Source organism: Carassius gibelio, chromosome B19 (assembly GCF_023724105.1).
Source record: "Carassius gibelio isolate Cgi1373 ecotype wild population from Czech Republic chromosome B19, carGib1.2-hapl.c, whole genome shotgun sequence".
In the NCBI taxonomy this organism is placed as follows: Eukaryota; Metazoa; Chordata; class Actinopteri; order Cypriniformes; family Cyprinidae; genus Carassius; species Carassius gibelio.
In genome coordinates, this window is record NC_068414.1 from 23,258,582 (window position 1) to 23,279,512 (window position 20,931).

Here is a 20,931-nt window from a genome sequence, read left to right on the forward strand (position 1 = left end):
AGCCAACCAATCAGAAGTCTCCATTACCGGATGTGTTTTACTCGGCGAGTGTGTGTAGCTCGGTAGTGGTTGGACTCGAAAAACCCATTCATTTGAAAAGAAGATAATAGGTTAGTTCGTTTTTCGTTTATTGTCGGGATTTGAGTATTTTTCCACAACGATGATCGAACCGAAGAAGCGTGTCGCAGAGATGGCAGTGGTTCCCGCCGGAGTGAAGAGGCCCCGGACCGAACTGGTGTCTGCGGCGCAGTCCCAGCAGCTCTCTGCGATGGTGAGACAGAGCGATCTAACCTAGATGGAAAATACTAGCTGCTCAAACTTTTGTATGCTGGCTATGCTGTATTGATGGGACTATGTTGTAGTGATTCATCTGAATCGAATCTTTTGAATCAACTCACCAAGACGATTGGCTCAGTGAGTTTTTGTACAAGTTAGGTTGTCATGGAAGTAAAGCTGTATTATTATTCTTCAGTAAACACAATACATACCCCTTTGTTCTTGTTCAGATATCGAACATTATGCAATTATGTAAAAAAGATTATTAGAGAGAAAAACAACTACAAAAATAAATAAGTGCCTGGGCAGTATTAATGCAATAATATGAATACAATCAGGTATGATCAATTAAAATCTTACCGATTTCTTGTTTAAAAAGTCTCTTATATTTTACAATAACCCTGAATGTTAGAGAATCAAGTCGTGTGATTGAGTCATTTAATCATTCTTTCAACCAATTCATTCAAAAACAGTCGTTCACAACCAAAACGTATTATATTCTTATTATATTTTATTATTACAATATGTGTTCATGCAAGTCTTCTATAAGTTCAAGCATTATACACACTTTCCCCACAAGTAAAAACAACAACAAAAAAAGACACTAATACTACAATAAATGCATGCATATGAACAAGAAGGATTCACTTGAAAGATTCGTTCAAAACTGATTTTAGATTGCCATCTGGAGTCAAAGGTTAGTGGGTGCACGATCAGGGGGGATTCATCATCCTTGAGTATTTATAACAGCACCTGCATAAACATTAATGTGTGTGTGTGTGTTTCTGTTTGTGTTAATGTCAGGGCCCCCCGCGCAGCTCCAGTCTGCAGGCTCCTATAATGCTGCTCTCTGGTCATGAAGGTGAAGTTTACTGCTGCAAATTTCACCCCAATGGAGCCACGTTAGCCTCCTCTGGATATGACCGTCTCATCTGTGAGTCGCTTGACATTTATTATTTTGTCTTTTATATATTCTTCTTTTTTTTAATGTGTAGGTAGTATTGATTTGTTGGTTCTGTCCGATGTCTGTGTTCTTGTAGTGCTGTGGAATGTATATGGAGAGTGTGAGAACTATGCAACACTTAAAGGCCACAGTGGAGCTGTGATGGAGCTTCATTATAACACGGATGGCAGGTGTGTTTGCCTAAATTACAAAATTAAAAACCTCCTGTATCATTTACACTCATTTGAAACTTTTATACTGTAGTTGTTGTATATATTATTCTGGTATAAATGCATCATTCTATCACATACTACTAAGTGGGTTTGTGTCCTCCAGTCTGCTCTTTTCAGCCAGTACGGACAAGACGGTGTGCGTGTGGGACAGTGAGACAGGGGAGCGTGTGAAGCGTCTGAAAGGTCACACTTCCTTCGTGAACTCATGTTTTCCGGCTCGCCGTGGACCACAGCTGGCCTGTACGGGCAGTGATGATGGAACTGTGAAGGTAAATTCAGCTCACCAAGTGTAAACTCTAAACTCTTTAGAAGTCTGTGACATGTCTTGACTGTATGAAACAAACAAAAAAAACGCTATTACATTTTCAATCTGGTTTAAGGTTATATTGCAGCTGAAGCATTAGATATTGTGTTAAAATGCAACATGGCTATAATAATAAAGGGATAGTTCACCCAAAAATGTATGCTTGTTGTTCCAAACCCAACAAAAGTTTGTAAAAGTCCTTGTAACCAAAATGTTCATGCTTCGAGAAGTAGAAATGATAACCCTTCTGAACAGAAATGATTGCTTTATATGGCAGAACTGATTTATTCTAGACTTCATTCATATAAACATTGATCAGATGTGTCATGGAGCTGTCTGAGGTTTTGTAAGAGGTTGAGTATGTTGATGGAAATTCAGCAATTATTCTGTATCCTTCCTGCATCCTTCCTTTGACCTAGATATAAGCTTAGATCTCTCAACAATTATGCCACCACCACCTTTCAATTACTACAGCTCGGTTTGCAGACAAACAGGAAATCATCAGCACTTTCAGAGTCAGAATGCACTCCTAGAAATGTCGAGAAATGTTTGTGTGATGCTCATGACTTTGGTTCGTGTCCCAAACCCATTCCCATTTTTTGTCTCAAACCGCTCCTGTCCTATGAAAAGGCATATAGCTAATAAATCAAATACATTTTAATGTCTGGAATGGATTATGATAACGATGTTTGATAGTTACAGTGAGTCTTTAGGTTGCTGCTTATTCATTTTAATGTTGATTGGAATGTATAGCTAGACAGACATAACAGGAGAGAATTTAAAAGCCATTTGTGTGTCAGGCTAATAGTGTTCAAGATAGTCTAAAAGTGTCTACAGTACTTTTTTGTTCATGTGTTATTGTAGCTGTGGGACATTAGGAAGAAGGCCTCTGTTCACACATTCCAGAACACGTATCAGGTTCTTAGTGTGACATTCAATGACACCAGTGACCAGATCATCTCAGGAGGCATCGACAATGACATAAAGGTTTGTGTGCAACAAATATTCTGCAGTTGATGGCTGGGCTCTTTTGCTTGTATGTATAGTTATTCCTGTATGTATGCGTTTCATGTTGCAGGTATGGGACCTCAGACAGAACAAGCTGATTTACAGTATGCAGGGTCATGGAGACTCTGTGACAGGTCTGAGTCTCAGTGTAGACGGGTCTTACCTGCTGTCTAACTCAATGGATAACAGCGGTAAGCCTAAATGTGTGTTGTTGCATTTGTGTACACACACTACAGATCAAGTTTGGGTTTAGTATGATTTTTTCTTTCTTTCAGGATTCTTTGATAAAAGGTCAGCACAGAATGTATTTAAAATAAAATAAATTTTTTGAATCTTTGTCCCTTTTGATCAATGTAATGTGTTCCTGCTGAATTCAGTATTAATTTCCAAAAAAAAAAAAAGAAATCTTGCAGACCCCAAACATTTGCATGGTAATGTATGTGTACCTGTTATTAATGTGTGCATAACTGCTACATCTGCTGATGTTTTATATTTGTCTGGAACAGTGCGTGTCTGGGATATCCGTCCATTTGCCCCAAAGGAGAGGTGTGTGAAGATCTTTCAGGGAAATGTCCATAACTTTGAGAAGGTAATCCTAGTTCACTCTGTATAATTACAAATAAGATTCCCTGAGTTGTTTATAAAGAGGGAAATAAACAATTTCCATTGTGTTTGCTGTATAATGTTTTTTTTTTTTTAGTCTAGACTTTCAATCAGGGTGAATTATCAGTTCATTCGTTCAGTGAGCCTTACTGACGCTGAGCTGGAAGTTCACGGCAGAACCAAAGGTTTTGTATTAAAGAGTTTTTTTTTTTTTTTGATGGGGTGGGTTTTTAGAATCTTCTCAGATGCTCTTGGTCTCCTGATGGGAGTAAGATTGCAGCTGGCTCTGCTGACAGGTATGGGCATTTTTGTGTGGTTTATGCAGTGTTTGAACAGTATGATTATGTTTGAGGTTGATGCAGTGTGTTTGTGCTGTAGGTTTGTGTATATTTGGGACACGACGACCCGTAGGATCCTTTATAAGCTCCCAGGTCATGCTGGGTCTGTAAATGAGGTCGCTTTCCATCCAGATGAACCAATTGGTAAAAAAAAAAAAATATATATATATATATATTGTAAACTATTATGCATATCTGGAATTGTAAAAGTAGCACATTCCTTCCATACTGTTTACCCATTTGTGACTCCATTATTATATGTCTCCCACAGTTCTCTCTGGATCCAGTGATAAACGCCTCTACATCGGAGAGATTCAATAACTGTGTGTTTGTGTGTGGGAATGCTGTTTATGTGACAGTGTCTGAATGTGAGAGTGAGAAGAGGATGGGTAGAGGGGGGCATGGTTTGGATTTTGTGCCATTAGTGTTTGATTTGAAAACAGTGATGAACAGTTGGTGGAAAATGTTGAACGTTGGCTTTTTTATGCTTTTAATAAACCTGTTTTTAAGTATGTGCACCGTCTTTGTGTAAGAAATATGTTATATGTGACTCTGGGCCACAAAACCAGTCTAAAGTAGCACAGGTATATTTGTAGCAATGGTCAAAAATACATTGTATGGGTCAGAATTATACATTTTTCTTTAATGCCCAAAATCATTAGGATATTAATTAAAGAATATGTTCCATGAAGAAATTTTGTACATTTCTTACCATAAATTTCAGAAATTAATTTTTGATTAGTAATATGCATTGCTAAGGACTTAATTTGGTAATCTTTAAAGGCAATTTTCTCAGTATTTTGATTATTTTCTTGCACCCCTCAGATTCCAGTTTTCAAATAGTTGTATCTCAGCCAAATATTGTCCTATCCTAACAAACCATACATCATTGCTTATTTATTCAGCTTTCAGATGCTATATAAATATCAATTTTGAAAAATTGACCCTTTTGACTGGTTTTGTGGTCCAGGGTCACATAACACTCACCTAAAGGGTTATTATGAACACCTGTTCAATTTCTCATTAATGCAATTATCTAATCAACCAATCACAAGGCAGTTGCTTCAATGCATTTAGGGGAGTGGTCCTGGTCAAGACAATCTCCTGAACTCAAAACTGATTGTCAGAATGGGAAAGAAAGGGGATTTAAGCTATTTTGAACGTGGCATGGTTGTTGGTGCCAGACGGGCCGTTCTGAGTATTTCACAATCTGCGCAGTTACTGGGATTTTCACAGACAACCGTTTCTAGGGTTTACAAAGAATGGTGTGAAAAGGGAAAAACATCCAGTATGCGGCAGTCCTTTGGGTGAAAATGCCTTGTTGATGCTAGAAGTCAGAGGAGAATGGGCCGACTGATTCAAGCTGATAGAAGAGCAACTTTGACTGAAATAACCACTCGTTACAACCAAGGTATGCAGTAAAGCATTTGTGAAGCCACAACACGCACAACCTTGAGGCAGATGGGCTATAACAGCAGAAGACCCCACCGGGTACCACTCATCTTCACTACAAATAGGAAAAAGAGGCTACAATTTGCACAAGCTCACCAAATATGGACCGTTGAAGACTGGAAAAATGTTGCCTGGTCTGATGAGTCTTGATTTCTGTTGAGACTCAGATGGTAGAGTCAGAATTTGGCATAAACAGAATGAGAACATGGATCCATCATGCCTTGTTACCACTGTAGAGGCTGGTGGTGGTGGTGTAATGGTGTGGGGGATGTTTTCTTGGCACACTTTAGGCCCATTCGTGCCAATTGGGCTGAGTAAGTTTAAGTGCCACGGCCTACATGAGCATTGATTCTGACCATGTCCATCCCTTTATGACCACCATGTACCCATCCTCTGATGGCTACTTCCAGCAGGATAATGCACCATGTCACAAAGCTCGAATCATTTCAAATTCGTTTCTTGACACATGACAATGAGTTCACTGACTGCACTAAAATGGCCCCCACAGTCACCAGATCTCAACCCAATAGAGCATCTTTGGGATGTGGTGAAACCGGACCTTCATGCCCTGGATGTGCATCCCACAAATCTCCAACTACAAGTTGAAATAAACAATTTACACTGTGTTTGCTGTATAGTGTTTTTTTTTTTTTAAGGCTAGACTTTCAATCAGGGTGAATTATCAGTTCATTCGTTCAGTGAGCTTTACTGACGCTGAGCTGGAAGTTGAAGGCAGAACCAAAGGTTTTGTATTAAAGAGTTTTTGTTTTGTTTTCTTTGGGGGGGGGCTTTTAGAATCTTCTCAGATGCTCTTGGTCTCCTGATGGGAGTAAGATTGCAGCTGGTTCTGCTGACAGGTATGGGAGTTTTTTGTGTGGTTTATGCAGTGTTTGTACAGTATGATTATGTTTGAGGTTGATGCAGTGTGTTTGTGCTGTAGGTTTGTGTATATTTGGGACACAACTGCAAGATGCCATCGTATCAATATGGGCCAACATTTTTAACGAATGCTTTCAGCACCTTGTTGAATCAATGACACATAAAATTAAGGCAGTTCTGAAGCCGAAAGGGGGTCAAACACATTATTAGTATGTACAACCAGTGTATAACCAGTTGATGACTGAAAACAGAAAATACATGACATCCAGAATGATATAAGAAATAAAAACCACATGCACTTATATAATTCTTATATATAATAAGTGCATGATGTCAAGGTCAACAAAAACATATTCTTTTGTTTATTATTTTTGGACATGCTCAGTGTTATAATTTAGCTTCGCGACCTAAAATATTTCTTCCTCATGTTGACATTTATCTGTTTTAATTCCATTTTAGATAAAAACCCAGAAAACCTATTAGAATCTGAATGTGGACTGGGTTCCAATATGAACATTCATTACATATACTTCTAGATTACCTTTGAACTGTTAAAATTTTTGAATATCACCTTTTTAAAAAATAATATTGTACCATATTGATTTAAAAATGCAAAGAGAGAAAATATATTACATTTACACTTATATTAAATGAACAAATATAATATCACATACAGTAGATATATTACATTGCATTAAACATTGTACATGCATTAAACAACACGTGCATTAAACATTTTGCGTCAAATGAACTGCATGGGGTCGTGAATTTAATGAAAAGCTAATAATTAAATATTACATTATAATAAATATTTTAAAAATGTTGATGTTATGATAAAACTTAAAATATTATACTCGTTTATCCGCATGTCAGCATATAAATAATATGTAATAACAAAGTAACTAGTCGGATAACAAATGTATGTATTCAAGTTCTCAGCATGTTAATTTGATGCAATATTAGTTACAAAATAGTAAGGTTTCCAGGTTGCTGACTGTCCAGAGCCGCATGATGGTTTTCTTTGTGCTCAGTAAAGCGCCTCGTGTTGTGCCGAGCGGCGGCGAGCGTCTCTGTGCGGTTGCGCGAGCGTGTTGCAGACTCGCACGAGGGTGTCTGATTTCCACCCACAAACCCCGCTCCGCTCCGCTGTGCTCGTCCTCCCGGTGCCCGTTGTTGACAAAGAGACGGAACAGGAGGATGGTCAGGACAGTCTGAGACCCCGACGGTACATCGGCTCGGAAAAACGAATACGGGACCTCACTGTAAGTCACACGTCTCGCTTTGTGCTCGCTCCAGATTTCATTTGCGTTATTTTCTTACCTCGCGCCCTTACACCCCCCCGCTCGCGCTCCGTCTGATGCTTATCATATGATGCTCATTTCTGCCAGTTAAACGCGCTCACTGACTCTTCCTCTGTTCTTTGTGTTATTTTGGGTCTGTCCGCGCCTGGTACCCGGTACGGAATGAAGGTGGGGCAGATTCGCTAGGATTCGGAACCGCAGCGGGGCTCGAGGACGCCTCGGTTTGGACGATTCAGCGGAGGAGGTCCGGTATGACCGGCAGCCATCCGAAAGCATCGACGCACCGAAGCATGCACGCGGCCCGGAGGGCTTCTTGATGTTTTGAACGTTTATCGTGAAACAAGACCCTGAAGCGCGCTGGACCTCACCGGGGACTCCGCTTTCTCCCGACGCCTCGCGGGGCCCAAGCCGTGCCTCAAGCGCGAGAGCATGGGTCGGTGCGACGGGAGGTGCACGCTGGTGGTCATCTGCTGCCTGCAGCTGGTAAGACACTCTTGTTCATGTTCAGTTCAAATCTAGTCCTCCCTGGGGAAGAAAAAACATATGGACATAAACATAAAACATATAGAGGGATAGTGTGAGAGGACAGGGGTTCTTTATTTTGGGAGGGTTGAAGCCAAGGGAGAAGGTGTCCTGGTTCCCATTTCTTAGGTGGCCAATCAAGAAGCCCGTCAGAACTTTCCTTGGAGAAACTTCATGCCCCAGATATGTATACATTTGCATGATTTGTGTAGCACAGACTAGAGGCATGTGAGGATGAGGGGCCTCCCGAGGAAGGGGCTCTTTTCTCTGTGGGCTGGGGCTCCAGGCAGTTTCCATGGAAACAGCTGGCACTGAGCTTAGGGATTGCTCCTATGTGTGTGGAGACAATATTTTTATTTATTTGCCATTGGCTTAAGTGGGTTTAATGGTCCACTGCAACCTGCACTGCTGATTCAGTGATAACAGGTAAGGGCTGACAGTTGAAATCCTTGGGTTGTTTTTAGGCTTTTCACACCCAGTGATCTTCAAAATCAGATTTCTGCTCAGAATAAATCAAAACAAGTAAGAACTTTAATTAAAGTGAGCTTCTGGTCAAAAGTTAATTAGAATATATAATTTTACTGTTTTTAAAAGATTATATTAAAAAAAATGTGCTTAGCAAAGTTGTTAATTTAACAAAAAATATTACTATTCAAATTAAAATAAAAACATTTATTCAAATATATTTTTATATTTTTTCTTGCGATGGCAAAGCTGAATTTTCAGCAGCTATAACTAAATTCTTCAGTGTCACATTTGAAGGAGTGGATGCCGATTTGCCATATCCTTCATACTGATATTAATTATTTTATTACATGATTTCTTGTTTGACTATTAATCAAGTTATAGCAAGAGTGAAATGTGTAACCTTATGTGTGCTGTATTTCTTTTCCTCAAGATTAATGTCCACATATTATGTGTGTGTATCCAACCGTAATGATAAGACACTCGCCAGTGCTAGAAAGCCTTGAATTTTAGATAAGTTCTCTGTGTACATGTGTTAGTATCTGTCTGTACAGGGAGAAGCTCAGACAGTCCCAGGACAAACGATCAACTGCAGGTGTCCAGCATATCAGATATACGTCTTTGGAGAGTTTTATCTAGGTTTTGGAACCAATCAGAATTTTGTTGACTCATGTATTGACGCAATTAGTATCCTCTGTCAGGGTATAACTGTGGTTGATTTTGTATTGTACTGGGGGGCGGCCTGCGAACTCCTTCGAGAGTGTTGAAGCTGACTTCTGCTGATGAAATTGCAAACTATTTTCTTCAAGTAAAATTATTATTATTAATTGAACTCATCTCTGACTCCTGGTCTTCATTGCGACATATCTGGTCCTTGGGTTTTAACTGTAAATTCCCCTACAGTTAATGGTGGAGGATCGGCGGGCAATAGTTCTTTGTTGACATCCCTGATCAATCATCAAACCAAGGTAGGAAAGATTTTAGATTTAATATTATTGGTTAGGAACTGTCTGTAAGTGGAGGGGGTCGAGAGAAGGAGGAACGATAGACTCACTCAGACGTGAGGGGGTAGACACCAGCTCCAGGGTGGAGTAGGTAAATTGGTGTCACAATATACCTGTAAATAAGTAACCTTGTGAGTATAAGGGGTACAAGTACACATCGGTAGGTCTTGATATAAGATATTTAGAGATGTGTACAGTTACAGAGGGAACAGGTGCACACCTATAGGTCTTAGAGAGAGACGTAAAAATTTGTTTCTAGGTGTGCACAGTCCAGGGGGGGACAAAAACGCATTCTTAACAGGCATGTGAACCCGTAAAGGGCAGTGCTGGGTCAAGCACCGAGGGACAAGGGACACATAGGGCCGTAAATAGGCAGTGCTGGGTCAAGCACAGAGAGCCAAAAAGCACGAGAGGCCATAAAGGGCAGTGCATTTACGGCCGGGTAAGCCAAAGTAGGGGTATGGGAAATCCCGAGAAGAATGTAAGACGCTAGACGGGGGTTCTAGTCGTATCTCGCTCTTCCAACTCTCGATCACCCACCATTACAGACAGGGGCGCCCCGAGCTTAGAAATAGGCCAGGTCAGTGGTTAGGGAGAAGAGTATCCAAAATTAGTGTTTAAAAATAAATAGTGATAATTCATATGTGCACCTATAAAAATATAGGGATATATGCAAAGGGAAAGTATTGATTGATCTGGGATGCCTCAGGAACAACCCCAAAAGAGCTAAAATGTAGTTTTCATGACCCTGATTGGATTGGACCAGTATATGGAAATTCTGGAATATACTTTGCAATTTCATCACGCAGAAGTCAAGTGCTGTTGGTAAGATCGCCGCCTCAATATGTTTTTGGTTTATGATAGAAATATGACTGACAAATTAGGTAACCTGGTCAGCCCTGATAGAAATAATGAAACAAGAGAGCAAATGCTGTAAACAGTTTGGCTCTGAAGCTCTGACTTTAAAAAAATATATATATTCTCTGAATTCATTTAAAGAATGATCAGTCTGAGCTTTAATTCTGATTGTAATGTTAAAACAAAAACTTGATTGGCTTTAAACTTAGAAAGAACCTGAGAAATAAACATTTATAAATGTATGTGCCGATTTATTAAAAATAATCCCATAAGTAACTGAGTGATGATTTAATCTGATTCTCTGTGCATAGAAGGTTTAAATGACAAAGAATGATATCATAAGACCTGTTCCAGTTCCTATATAATTGTTGAAAGTCCTGACAAGGAATACTGAACAGAATTCTGGGTTAGTGAAAAAAAAAAAACTGTAGGCACACAAATTGGCAGTGGCATTTTGGAAAAACTTATAAGCTTATGTTTTGTTAAAAAAGATAAAATTACTTTGACTACAATGAAGCCGTTGTTTTATCTCATGCTGGCCCCATGACTCTGGCTTAAGCTTTGAAAGTACCAGAGACATGTTCTGAGTAAAAAAAAAAAAAAAAATTAATTCCTATATTTACTAATGTTTGGCCAAAAGAGTAATTTTATTGTTGGATTGCAAAATTGTAGTCACGCAGCATCATAAAAAAAGAAAAAAGAAGAGAAAAGAAAATTATTTTTTGTTTATGAGATGATAAAGTTGTAAACAAGTAACATAAACGGGGGTTTCAAAGTAACTTTGAAGACAGCATGCTAGCAAGACCCAAAGTAATATACCTGGGTCAGATAACCTCTGACAGATTTAAAACCAATGTTGAAATTCAGAAGCCATGGCCAGAATTAAGTGAATGGATAAATACAAGTTGATGTAAAAGTAATGACAATGACTGCAAAGAACTTTGAGAAACATTTGAGTTGCGAAAATAAAGTAAAAATACAAATATAAAGATGTTTATTTTTAAAATGCATATAATTTCTGACAAGTTTTAAACTGGGCTAGAGTAAAATGATAGTACGATGAAATTATGTTAAAAATGAATGAAAATGCATTTTTACGAGTCCTGAATCCCTCAGAGTTCTCTCTCTCTCATTCAAAGTAAGCTAAAATGCCGTTATCTGAGCCTGTGTTTAAGTGATAAGCTATTTATAGTACAGCACAGTGTTTCAGTCAAATCATAGGCAGAGATGCTAAAGGACATGCTAAAAAGAGTTCAGATTTAATGCATTAAGAGGGCAATTGGTAGTTAAATGTTCAACTGCCCAATGCATGTAAGAAATAAGAGATTATAAAAATAATGAATAACAATTTAGAAGCAATTGTTGAAGAGACATGAGGTCTTTAAAATCATAATACAGACCCTGAGCTATAGATGTAATAATTTTGAATAGTTAAACAGTTGTATTGCTATTTGTTCTATGACCAGTAACTTATCTGTCTTATTTTTAGTCTCCACCATCATACAGGGCCTGATGGCTGCAGCTACAGAAGCAACAGAAAATTACAATGAATGGACGGGTGTGAAAAATAAATTCACTGAGTAATCTCAGCATGATAGTTTGGAGGTATCCAATTGAGTTTAGCGATTAAATATTAGTTTGATGAACCTTTTTCAATGTTTTAACACTAGTAGGTGCTGTCAATGGCTCTCATGGTTCTTGAGTGCACCTTTCCTAAGCTGCAGGAAATACTGGATTCTGGAAGAAGACTGTCGAGGATGTTGCAACGGGAAAGAGTGGTTACCAGTGTGCATGAGGTGATTTCTCAATGACGGGTAAGATCCTCTTCTGGCCAATAGGGGACAACCTAAGGCAGGGGGTCACCGCCACTGGGCACCTGCCCTGAAGGGAGGTGTTATATGTGAGATGGTAGTGGAGTTGAGCGGATGCTTGATAGGCCTAGAGCATCATTAAGAGGGGAACTGTATGAAGTACAGCAATCTGCCTCAAAATGTGAGCTCCTCCAGACCTGATCACCAGCAACCGCATTCCTTGACTGATTGTTGTGACAAGCGTCCACAACTTGATGCAACTATGCCAGGGGATCACACCCTGAGGAAAAGAGGCTTATTTATAAAGAGTTAATGGCAATGGGCTTTCAAGAACCATCTGAGACCATGTGATGACAGACATTATTTTGAGACAAAATTTCTTATGAGGCTAAAATGATATTGAACTAATATGTCTATATCATAGTCTTTACTCGTGCAGGTCATTAGGCATGGCATAAGTTGATTACAAGATATGGTGGTGGCTAAAAATGAAGACTGCTTCTGCTTAATCAAGAGATGGTTTAGATAACAAAGGTTAAGGGAATTAAGCATGTAAGGTAAAAATAATTTTAAAGAAATGTTCCTAGCATTATGTATTTTAAACAGTTTAAACTGAGATTTTAGATCTAGAAACTTTGACATTTTTAACTTATTTGAATAATTTAGGGTTATATGTTGTAATGAATTTTATATTATAGTCTAAGTTAAAGTTTGGCAAAAATTGTCAAAATAAATAAATAAATAATATTTTGCACAGTAAGAGAGAGAGAGAGAGAGTGCTTGAGTGGAGGCAGGGATAGTGCTCTTCTTCTATTATTGGCCTGCTAAGAAAGAGTAACCAAAACAGAGCAATAATTTTAAGACCAAAACAACCCAGCTGATTTTTCTCAAAATAAAAATCATTAATGATCAGGCAAACTTTGAGATTAGATAAGAGATTAGGTACAAACTTGGTAAAATGCACAGACAATGTTTGAGTTTAAATCCTTCCGATTTAATACCAAAAGGAAAACCTTAAATATGAGCTGTTAAAATATAAATGTGTTAAGTATGTGCATGCATGAGGATGCCTATATATATATTATTGGGGGACAATTCTGTTCCTGTTTTGTTTCAATTGAGTCACTAACCTCTGGAATGAGTGTTTTATCATTACAGATGTGTTACGTGAAATTACTTTACAGAAGTCGATAATTCTGAGTGAAACTAATGAAAAGACAATGCCAAACATGGGACGAGCTTTAAGTGGATTGGTTATCCAGCTCTGTCTGCTACTGGTAATAATGACTTGTTTTGTCTTTTATAATACTGATTTAAATCACTCTCTGGATTAATATGTTAAAGAGTGTTTATATGATTGGATTTGTGAAATTTAAGTTTGCCGTCCAAAATGGGTTTAAAATCCATGCCTAAATTTAAATGAGGGTCTAAATTTTAACAAGTTAACACTTTGTTGTTTGAATGGTGAAGGTAAATATTTTAGACTTGATGGCAGAAAAACAGTGACAGATTGGCTACGTCACTAACCAAATTATCCAGAGAGCACCCTCACATAAAGAAGCCTGGTGGGAAAACAAAGGAGTGAATCCTGCTTGTGTAATATAGTGCAAAAGCTTTATGTAGTGGTTTATGTAGAACAGAGATAAGTTGAACAAAAACGTGTGGATAGCCCCTTAATGGAGGAATACCATAACAAAAGGTTTGAATTAATTGAAATAGCACAGCAAAATAAATAAATAAATAAATAAATTTTGTTTGAACAAAACAATTGTAATAGGCTCTATGGAGCTGCTTATGAACACCTGGTCAAGTCAAATCAAATTAATATTGTGAACACTGACAGGGCTTTTTGATAATGTATACTGTTTCAATACAGATTTACAGAAACTGAGGATGTCTCTTTAATAAATATTTGGGCGTTTAGAACTAAGTAATAGTATTGTTCATTTAGTAATAGTATTGGGAAATCTGTGTGCTCTTTTTCAGTTTATAATAATTTTGAGTAAATAAATATCACTGCCAAATGACAAACATTAACAAGGGTTTTAAAGACATTGATCACGTAGCTGATGTGTAAGCATTTCTAACTGACAAAACAGTGAGAACTAAATTGACTTAATACGAGGTATTGAGGATTTGCTTCTGAATGTGTCATTAATATAGTCTGAGTACAGTAATATGGTATGATAATTGACAAGACTTACATTAAAAAAAAAAAAAAAGGGTAATAATAAGGCAATGAGTATGGTTAACAGTAATGTCATGGTATAAAATAAAATACATGCATGACAATAAGTGGATAGGTTAGTTGTATTTTAAAAGTTAGACACTTCGATACTTAAAATGTATTTTTAACCAAATGTTGTTAACAATGACAAGTTTATGGTTCATGTATGTGTAAACAGCATGTGAACTATGATGACTGCAACTGGATTCGTGGCGAAAGTAAAACTTAATAAAAGGGCTATTAAGTAATAAACTAGGAACTGCTCTAGGTTTTCGAGGAAATAATGATTATGATTATTTTTATTTTTATTTTTATAGATGGCTCAATATTGATCTTACTTATTTTTGGTTTGTTTATTTTTGTGTTTTTAACACCAAGTTTGGAATGAAAGGGTAAAATAGATAATCAATCTCTATAATTGTACCATTGATGGGGAAAATTATAGATTTTCATAAAATAAGGGTATCTTTACTGGGATTTAGGTTATAAGCAATGTCTGTATTTGGTATCTGTGAGGTGACTGAGGGTCTGACATATGTCAGAAATGCAATAACAGTGGTTATTCATTTAGCCCGGCTTCCAGAGAATAATATATATACGTTTATTGTAATGAGTTTATTTTAAGATATGACCAAATTAACTAAAATTAATCATAGTTGTATAAAACATGCTAAAAGAAAACAAATAAGGCAAATATCCTTCTTAAGGGTTAAAAAAAAATGAATTGGTTATAGTGTATGCGGTTTTCTTTAATGATTTGTTAAATCTGGTTAATGAATATGAAAATTTAGTCTTAAGGCTGTTGGATAAATGTTTGGTTTTAGAGGGTAAGTGTGAAGTAGCTGTAGTAGGAAGAGAGGTATTTACAAAGATATGTTGATGAAAGTATATATGGATGGAGGACACTTTTCCAGGTAGAGGGACACACAGAATAATTCACTGGAAAAGACATTATGTGAAGAAAGACTAGTGCAAGTGGCGATATTGTGGGATTAAGTAAGTAGATTAATGTATATGGGAAGTAAGAATGATTATGGGAAGTATTTTGTACAAAATAATGTGTTTATTACTAGAAATGTCAGCCAGTACCAGAGATCTTAAGTATATGCACCTGCTTAAGTTGACAAACAGCCTGCATTCTTACCATGCATCACAACTACACCTGACCTCATTTATTAGACCAGATGTGGGGTATTAGACCCCACATTGATCTAAAACGGGGGACTGAAGGAGTGGATGCCGATTTGCCATATCCTTCATACTGATATTAATTATTTTATTACATGATTTCTTGTTTGACTATTAATCAAGTTATAGCAAGAGTGAAATGTGTAACCTTATGTGTGCTGTATTTCTTTTCCTCAAGATTAATGTCCACATATTATGTGTGTGTATCCAACCGTAATGATAAGACACTCGCCAGTGCTAGAAAGCCTTGAATTTTAGATAAGTTCTCTGTGTACATGTGTTAGTATCTGTCTGTACAGGGAGAAGCTCAGACAGTCCCAGGACAAACGATCAACTGCAGGTGTCCAGCATATCAGATATACGTCTTTGGAGAGTTTTATCTAGGTTTTGGAACCAATCAGAATTTTGTTGACTCATGTATTGACGCAATTAGTATCCTCTGTCAGGGTATAACTGTGGTTGATTTTGTATTGTACTGGGGGGCGGCCTGCGAACTCCTTCGAGAGTGTTGAAGCTGACTTCTGCTGATGAAATTGCAAACTATTTTCTTCAAGTAAAATTATTATTATTAATTGAACTCATCTCTGACTCCTGGTCTTCATTGCGACATATCTGGTCCTTGGGTTTTAACTGTAAATTCCCCTACACATTATTGTTCAGAAATCGTATTTTATATATATATATATATATATATATATATATATATATATATATATATATATATATATATATATATATATATACATACATACACTGACTAGCTCTTCAATAAATATTTCTTATCAATGTTGAAAGCTGGGAAATATTCAGCTTTGCATTCACTGGAATGTCACATTTTAAAATTTGTAACTTGTAATAATAGCTTTGGTGAGCATAAGAGGTTTGGAGGTTTGGCCAAACTCACCCACCTCAATGCACAAGCAAAGCCTGTGGACTATCATCAAATTAGCCAAAATATTTAATAAACCCATATGTGAGCAGCAGAGGATGTGCAGTACTTTGTCAATGATGGACATTCGAGTATACAGAAATCATATGAGCTCTCTGGCACAGATTTCCTGTTTCTGATGATCATTCTCTGAAGAATTTTCCATCTCTCCTGCATGTGGTTAATGTGCAGTCACTACTGGGCCATTCTTGGATGGATGTTGCATGTGTCAGTTTCTGCCAGGAATAGTAGCCAGCAACACCAGACTTTGTGTTCCATTTTCCTGCCAGTTTAACTTGGGAGTCTGCTGCACAAGCTTGTTTTGCCAGCCTGATATTTTCCTAAATAAACCCAGCATAGTTAATTTTGATGTCTGCAAAGACGTGGGTCAAGGATCGATGACTATATGATCGTATCTGTATTAGTACAAGCTTTTTGTGCACACTTATGCATGCATTTTTTTAATGTTGGATGGTTGTGTATGTAAACTGTTCTTGGTTTGTTCACAGGTCGCTGCATTACAGAGGCAGGTGTTTGACTTTTTGGGATATCAGTGGGCTCCCATCCTTGCCAACTTCCTTCATATCATGGCTGTCATTTTGGGATTGTTTGGAACTGTGCAGATCCGTTCCAAATATCTCATAGTGGTAGGACAAAAGAGCATATTTGTTTTTGCTCACATTTTGCACCTACAGAAGAAAATGTTTTGCTGTTTGCATTGTATTTACATGCCTCATACTCATTCATTTTGTACTATATTTTTATATGTGCACATATATGCATGTCTGTCACTTTCAGTATGCTGTGTGGCTTGTGGTCTGGGTTGGCTGGAACTCTTTCATCATCTGTTTTTACCTGGAAGTTGGTCACTTGTCACAGGTAGGTGATTTCCAGCATTGGTCCAGACTCTAGTCTATAAGAAGTCATTGTGTAAATACTAGTGCCCTCAAACGATTAATCGAATCCAAAATAGAAGTTTTTATTTACATAATATATCCATATGTAATGTGTATATTTATTATGGATATATAAATACACACACATACAGTATATATTCTGAAAACCCCCAGTGAAGGTATAATAATAATAATAATAATAATAATAATGATATAATAATATATATAATATATATAATAATAGCCTAAAAAAATAAAAAAATGTGTGTGTGTGTGTATATAATAAACTTATTGCAGTATTGCATAGATAGATAGATATAACATTTGAGTACTGAATAAGCCAAGTACAAGTCTTCAGGATCTCACACGCACAACCTATTTACTGTACAAACACAATTTTACTGTTTGCATTTTTGCCTGTTTGCCATTTTGCTGTTTGCTGTTTCATTAGTATGCAAATGAAGTATGCAAACCTCTTTTTTCTTTTACATTTTAAAAAGAAAATGGCAACATGATCGTTTTATAAAGTATGCTTTCATGTTCAATGAAGTGTGCTTCATTTTCGCCGTCAGAAACAGCTGTGGTGTGATGAACGCAGTGAATACTTTCAGTGGATGGGGCACCGATTATTGCTCCCCCATTAATGACAAAAGAACTGCACAGATGCAATCTATCGATAAACACACACCTTGTCCTCTGTTTCTCGCTGCAGTCTGAAATGAAAGAATATGCTGAAAGACAGGGAGGAGCCGATCGAAGTCTGTCGCTGTTTTCATATGAAGTTTTATTAAAGGGGACAGAGATGATCACGAATTTGAGTACAGTTTATGGAGCTAATCACAAAATTTTAGTGGGGCTATAGCCCTCCCTAAAAAAATTGCTATAGCCCTTAAACAGCTAAAACAAAACATGGGCCTAGTGACGCCCATGTTTGCATGTGTATATACATTTATATTCTTATATTTTATATTATATAAATATATTTAATATATAAACATAACGTTTTTCTTTAATATATACATGCATGTGTTAGTACTTATATATACATGCACACATATATTTATATATATTTATTTTATTTATGTATTATGTAAACAAAACTTTTATTTTGGATGCAATTAATGGTTGGACAGCACTAAGTAAAAACACCAAGGAGCCTGATTAAATGTTTGATTTTATGCCTTGCTATGCTTTTATCTTAGAGTCAGCTTGAAATGGTATTCATAAACCATTTTACTACTGTATTTATCAGAGAAAGGCCATTTTATTTGATATTGTTAATTGGGAATTGTATTGATCCTGAAACGTAGAAGCTTATCCATTAACTTGATCCATAATGATAATAACTTTTAAATTAAAATATTTAAAGATTACAAAGAACACAAAAAAACTGTATTCAGAAAAACTAAGAATTTGGATTACAGGGTCAATATTAAGTTCATGACCAGGGGATTTCTTTCTATTTAATCGTTTTTGTGTTCTGCTGCAGGACAGGCATTTCCTAATGACATTTAACACATCGCTTCACCGTTCCTGGTGGATGGAGAACGGGCCTGGTTGCTTAGTTACTCCAGTGCCTGACTCCCCATTGGCTCCTCAGGATCATCATGTGATCACTGTCAGTGGCTGCCTGCTGGACTACCAGTACATAGAGGTTGTCAGCTCAGCCTTGCAAGTGTTTCTTGCAGTGAGTACTTACATCTTATTAATTCTTTCAAAATTAAAGTTTACAGAAGTATATGCATCTGAATGTTTGGCAGAGATGATTGGCTATTAACATAGTTTTGATCTGCGTTTCAGCTCTTTGGATTTGTTTATGCCTGCTATGTTAGTAAAGTCTTCCTGGACGATGAGGACAGCTGTAAGTATTCTAGTCTGTTGTTTGAACCTGAAAGCAAATTATAGTGGCATTTAAAGTTTTTGAGTTTTGATTCCTATCTCTGTTGCAGTTGATTTCATTGGTGGATTGGACTCGTATAGTTACCAGCCTCCACAAAAGAGTTCTCACTTACAGCTGCAGCCTCTCTATACGTAAGTACTGAACTCCAGTAAATAATGCATTCTCAGTTATCAGAACAACTCTTTATTTAAAATGTCTTAATATAGTATAATCTCTAGAAATATCTTGACACCAGAAAATTATCTTTATAACTTTTTGTTTTTTGTTTTTATATATATATATATATATATATATATATATATATATATATATATATATATATATATATATATATATATATTTTTTTTTTTTTTATTATTATTATTATTTTATATAATTTATTTTATTATTTATATTGTACTTTGTAATAACAAGTGCACAAATAAATTCTGCAATATTATAACCCCAATTAACAAAACCCAAACCAATTATGGAACAATGAAATTTTTTTAAAAAGCAGTGTGCCATGTTGTTGTTACAAAGCATTACTTGTTAAATTCACCAAATGGTGTCCAAGAAATGTATTTTCTTTTGTTAACGAATGGATTAACTAATTAAAAAAATATATATATTAAATTTTTTTGTGTGTAAAAATGCCTTAACAGTTAAATGGATTAAAATTTATAAGTCAAGAAAAGAGTTAAAGACTAGAGATGGCTGCTGATAGTCCTTGGGATGCCGCACCATTCTTTATAGTGTGCTCTTTTGTATACTGCTCATTTTGCCATATATGGTCATTCTGCTGTTGAACATTTGCATCCTGTCCACAGTATACAAACTATGTACCATAAAAACAGTGTGAGTAGTATGGTAGAACTTCAAACATAGCCCATTTCATTTGAAACCTCACTTTGAATATTTTCATTTTTTAACTTTTTTTATTTATTTTTTTATTTTACATATATACATTTAGGACTGGATAGAAACCAGAGGAAAACCCCACCCTCAGAGGAAAACAGCTGCTTGTCTCTGAGAGATGAAGTCCTCTGCATTGTGGGAAATGTTCTACCAGCTTCAACGTCTGTGTCTCTTTAACTTTGTCTCCCTCTGTTGGAGAAAATCTATAGTACAGCACCAGCCAGAGTTCTAGAGAGAGAGCAAGCATATGGACAGGACCACAACAAGATGCTTAAAGCCTCATTGAGACAAGCATTATTAAACAGGACTTAAAGACACAAACAGATCTTCTGTGTGTGTGTGTGAGAGAGAGTGTGTGTGAGAGCACATAGGCCTTTGTATATGTTTGTGTATTCACAAGGGGGCCAACCTTTGACCCAGGTAATATTTGAACACATCGGGGCTGGCCGTTCGGCTCTTTCTGCTATATGTGTGTGTGTAGGAGAAAGATTGTTTATACTCTGATATAAGACACTATAATGTAATGTGTTAGATGAATGTTTTAGGTTGTGTATTTGGGGAATGCTGTAGGAATTTGTGCATGTAAAAACTCACGATAAAGGAGTTGTGCCTCTGGGTGGCCCACATGTGTCTGCGTGCATGAATGTGTGTTTCTGATTGTGCAGATGTACACAGATTACAAGTTTTTATATGTACTTATGCACCTAACGCATAATGTGACTAGACATAAATGTTTATTTGAACACAAGCTTAGAATGAATGTATGTTAATGTACTATACTTGTTTCAGGAAGGCTGTGTTTGTATGAGTGAGTGATAGAGAGTGTGGGTGCGAGAGGGACACACACCTGAAGGGTGGGACAGTTGTTCAGCATAATAAACTCTTTCTAGATTATTCT

General features: G+C 36.8%; 2 protein-coding genes across 2 annotated transcripts; both read left to right on the plus strand.

The window, feature by feature from the left end:
* The first annotated feature begins 9 nt into the window (after positions 1 to 9).
* Positions 10 to 4,219, plus strand: LOC127978830 (U5 small nuclear ribonucleoprotein 40 kDa protein-like). The gene is made up of 10 exons (XM_052583755.1): positions 10 to 271; positions 1,081 to 1,210; positions 1,317 to 1,410; positions 1,556 to 1,721; positions 2,621 to 2,743; positions 2,835 to 2,955; positions 3,271 to 3,353; positions 3,602 to 3,663; positions 3,746 to 3,849; positions 3,977 to 4,219. The coding sequence occupies exons 1-10, from the start codon at positions 161 to 163 to the stop codon at positions 4,024 to 4,026; spliced, it is 1,044 nt and encodes a 347-aa protein (XP_052439715.1). The 5' UTR covers positions 10 to 160; the 3' UTR covers positions 4,027 to 4,219.
* Positions 4,220 to 7,083: 2,864 nt separating this feature from the next.
* Positions 7,084 to 20,927, plus strand: LOC127978648 (sodium/potassium-transporting ATPase subunit beta-1-interacting protein 1). The gene is made up of 8 exons (XM_052583447.1): positions 7,084 to 7,298; positions 7,506 to 7,820; positions 16,850 to 16,987; positions 17,139 to 17,219; positions 18,726 to 18,923; positions 19,037 to 19,097; positions 19,186 to 19,267; positions 20,089 to 20,927. The coding sequence occupies exons 2-8, from the start codon at positions 7,767 to 7,769 to the stop codon at positions 20,096 to 20,098; spliced, it is 624 nt and encodes a 207-aa protein (XP_052439407.1). The 5' UTR covers positions 7,084 to 7,298; positions 7,506 to 7,766; the 3' UTR covers positions 20,099 to 20,927.
* The last annotated feature ends 4 nt before the right edge of the window (positions 20,928 to 20,931 follow it).

Bases quoted from the DNA above. Each gene is read 5' to 3' on its own strand.
- LOC127978648 (XM_052583447.1), top strand. From the start codon at position 7,767: ATGGGTCGGTGCGACGGGAGGTGCACGCTGGTGGTCATCTGCTGCCTG. The intron at 18,924-19,036 runs GTGAGTACTTAC...TCTGCGTTTCAG, and splicing joins CCTTGCAAGTGTTTCTTGCA to CTCTTTGGATTTGTTTATGC. The intron at 19,098-19,185 runs GTAAGTATTCTA...TCTCTGTTGCAG, and splicing joins CCTGGACGATGAGGACAGCT to TTGATTTCATTGGTGGATTG.
- LOC127978830 (XM_052583755.1), top strand. From the start codon at position 161: ATGATCGAACCGAAGAAGCGTGTCGCAGAGATGGCAGTGGTTCCCGCC. The intron at 1,722-2,620 runs GTAAATTCAGCT...GTGTTATTGTAG, and splicing joins GTGATGATGGAACTGTGAAG to CTGTGGGACATTAGGAAGAA. The intron at 2,956-3,270 runs GTAAGCCTAAAT...TGTCTGGAACAG, and splicing joins TAACTCAATGGATAACAGCG to TGCGTGTCTGGGATATCCGT.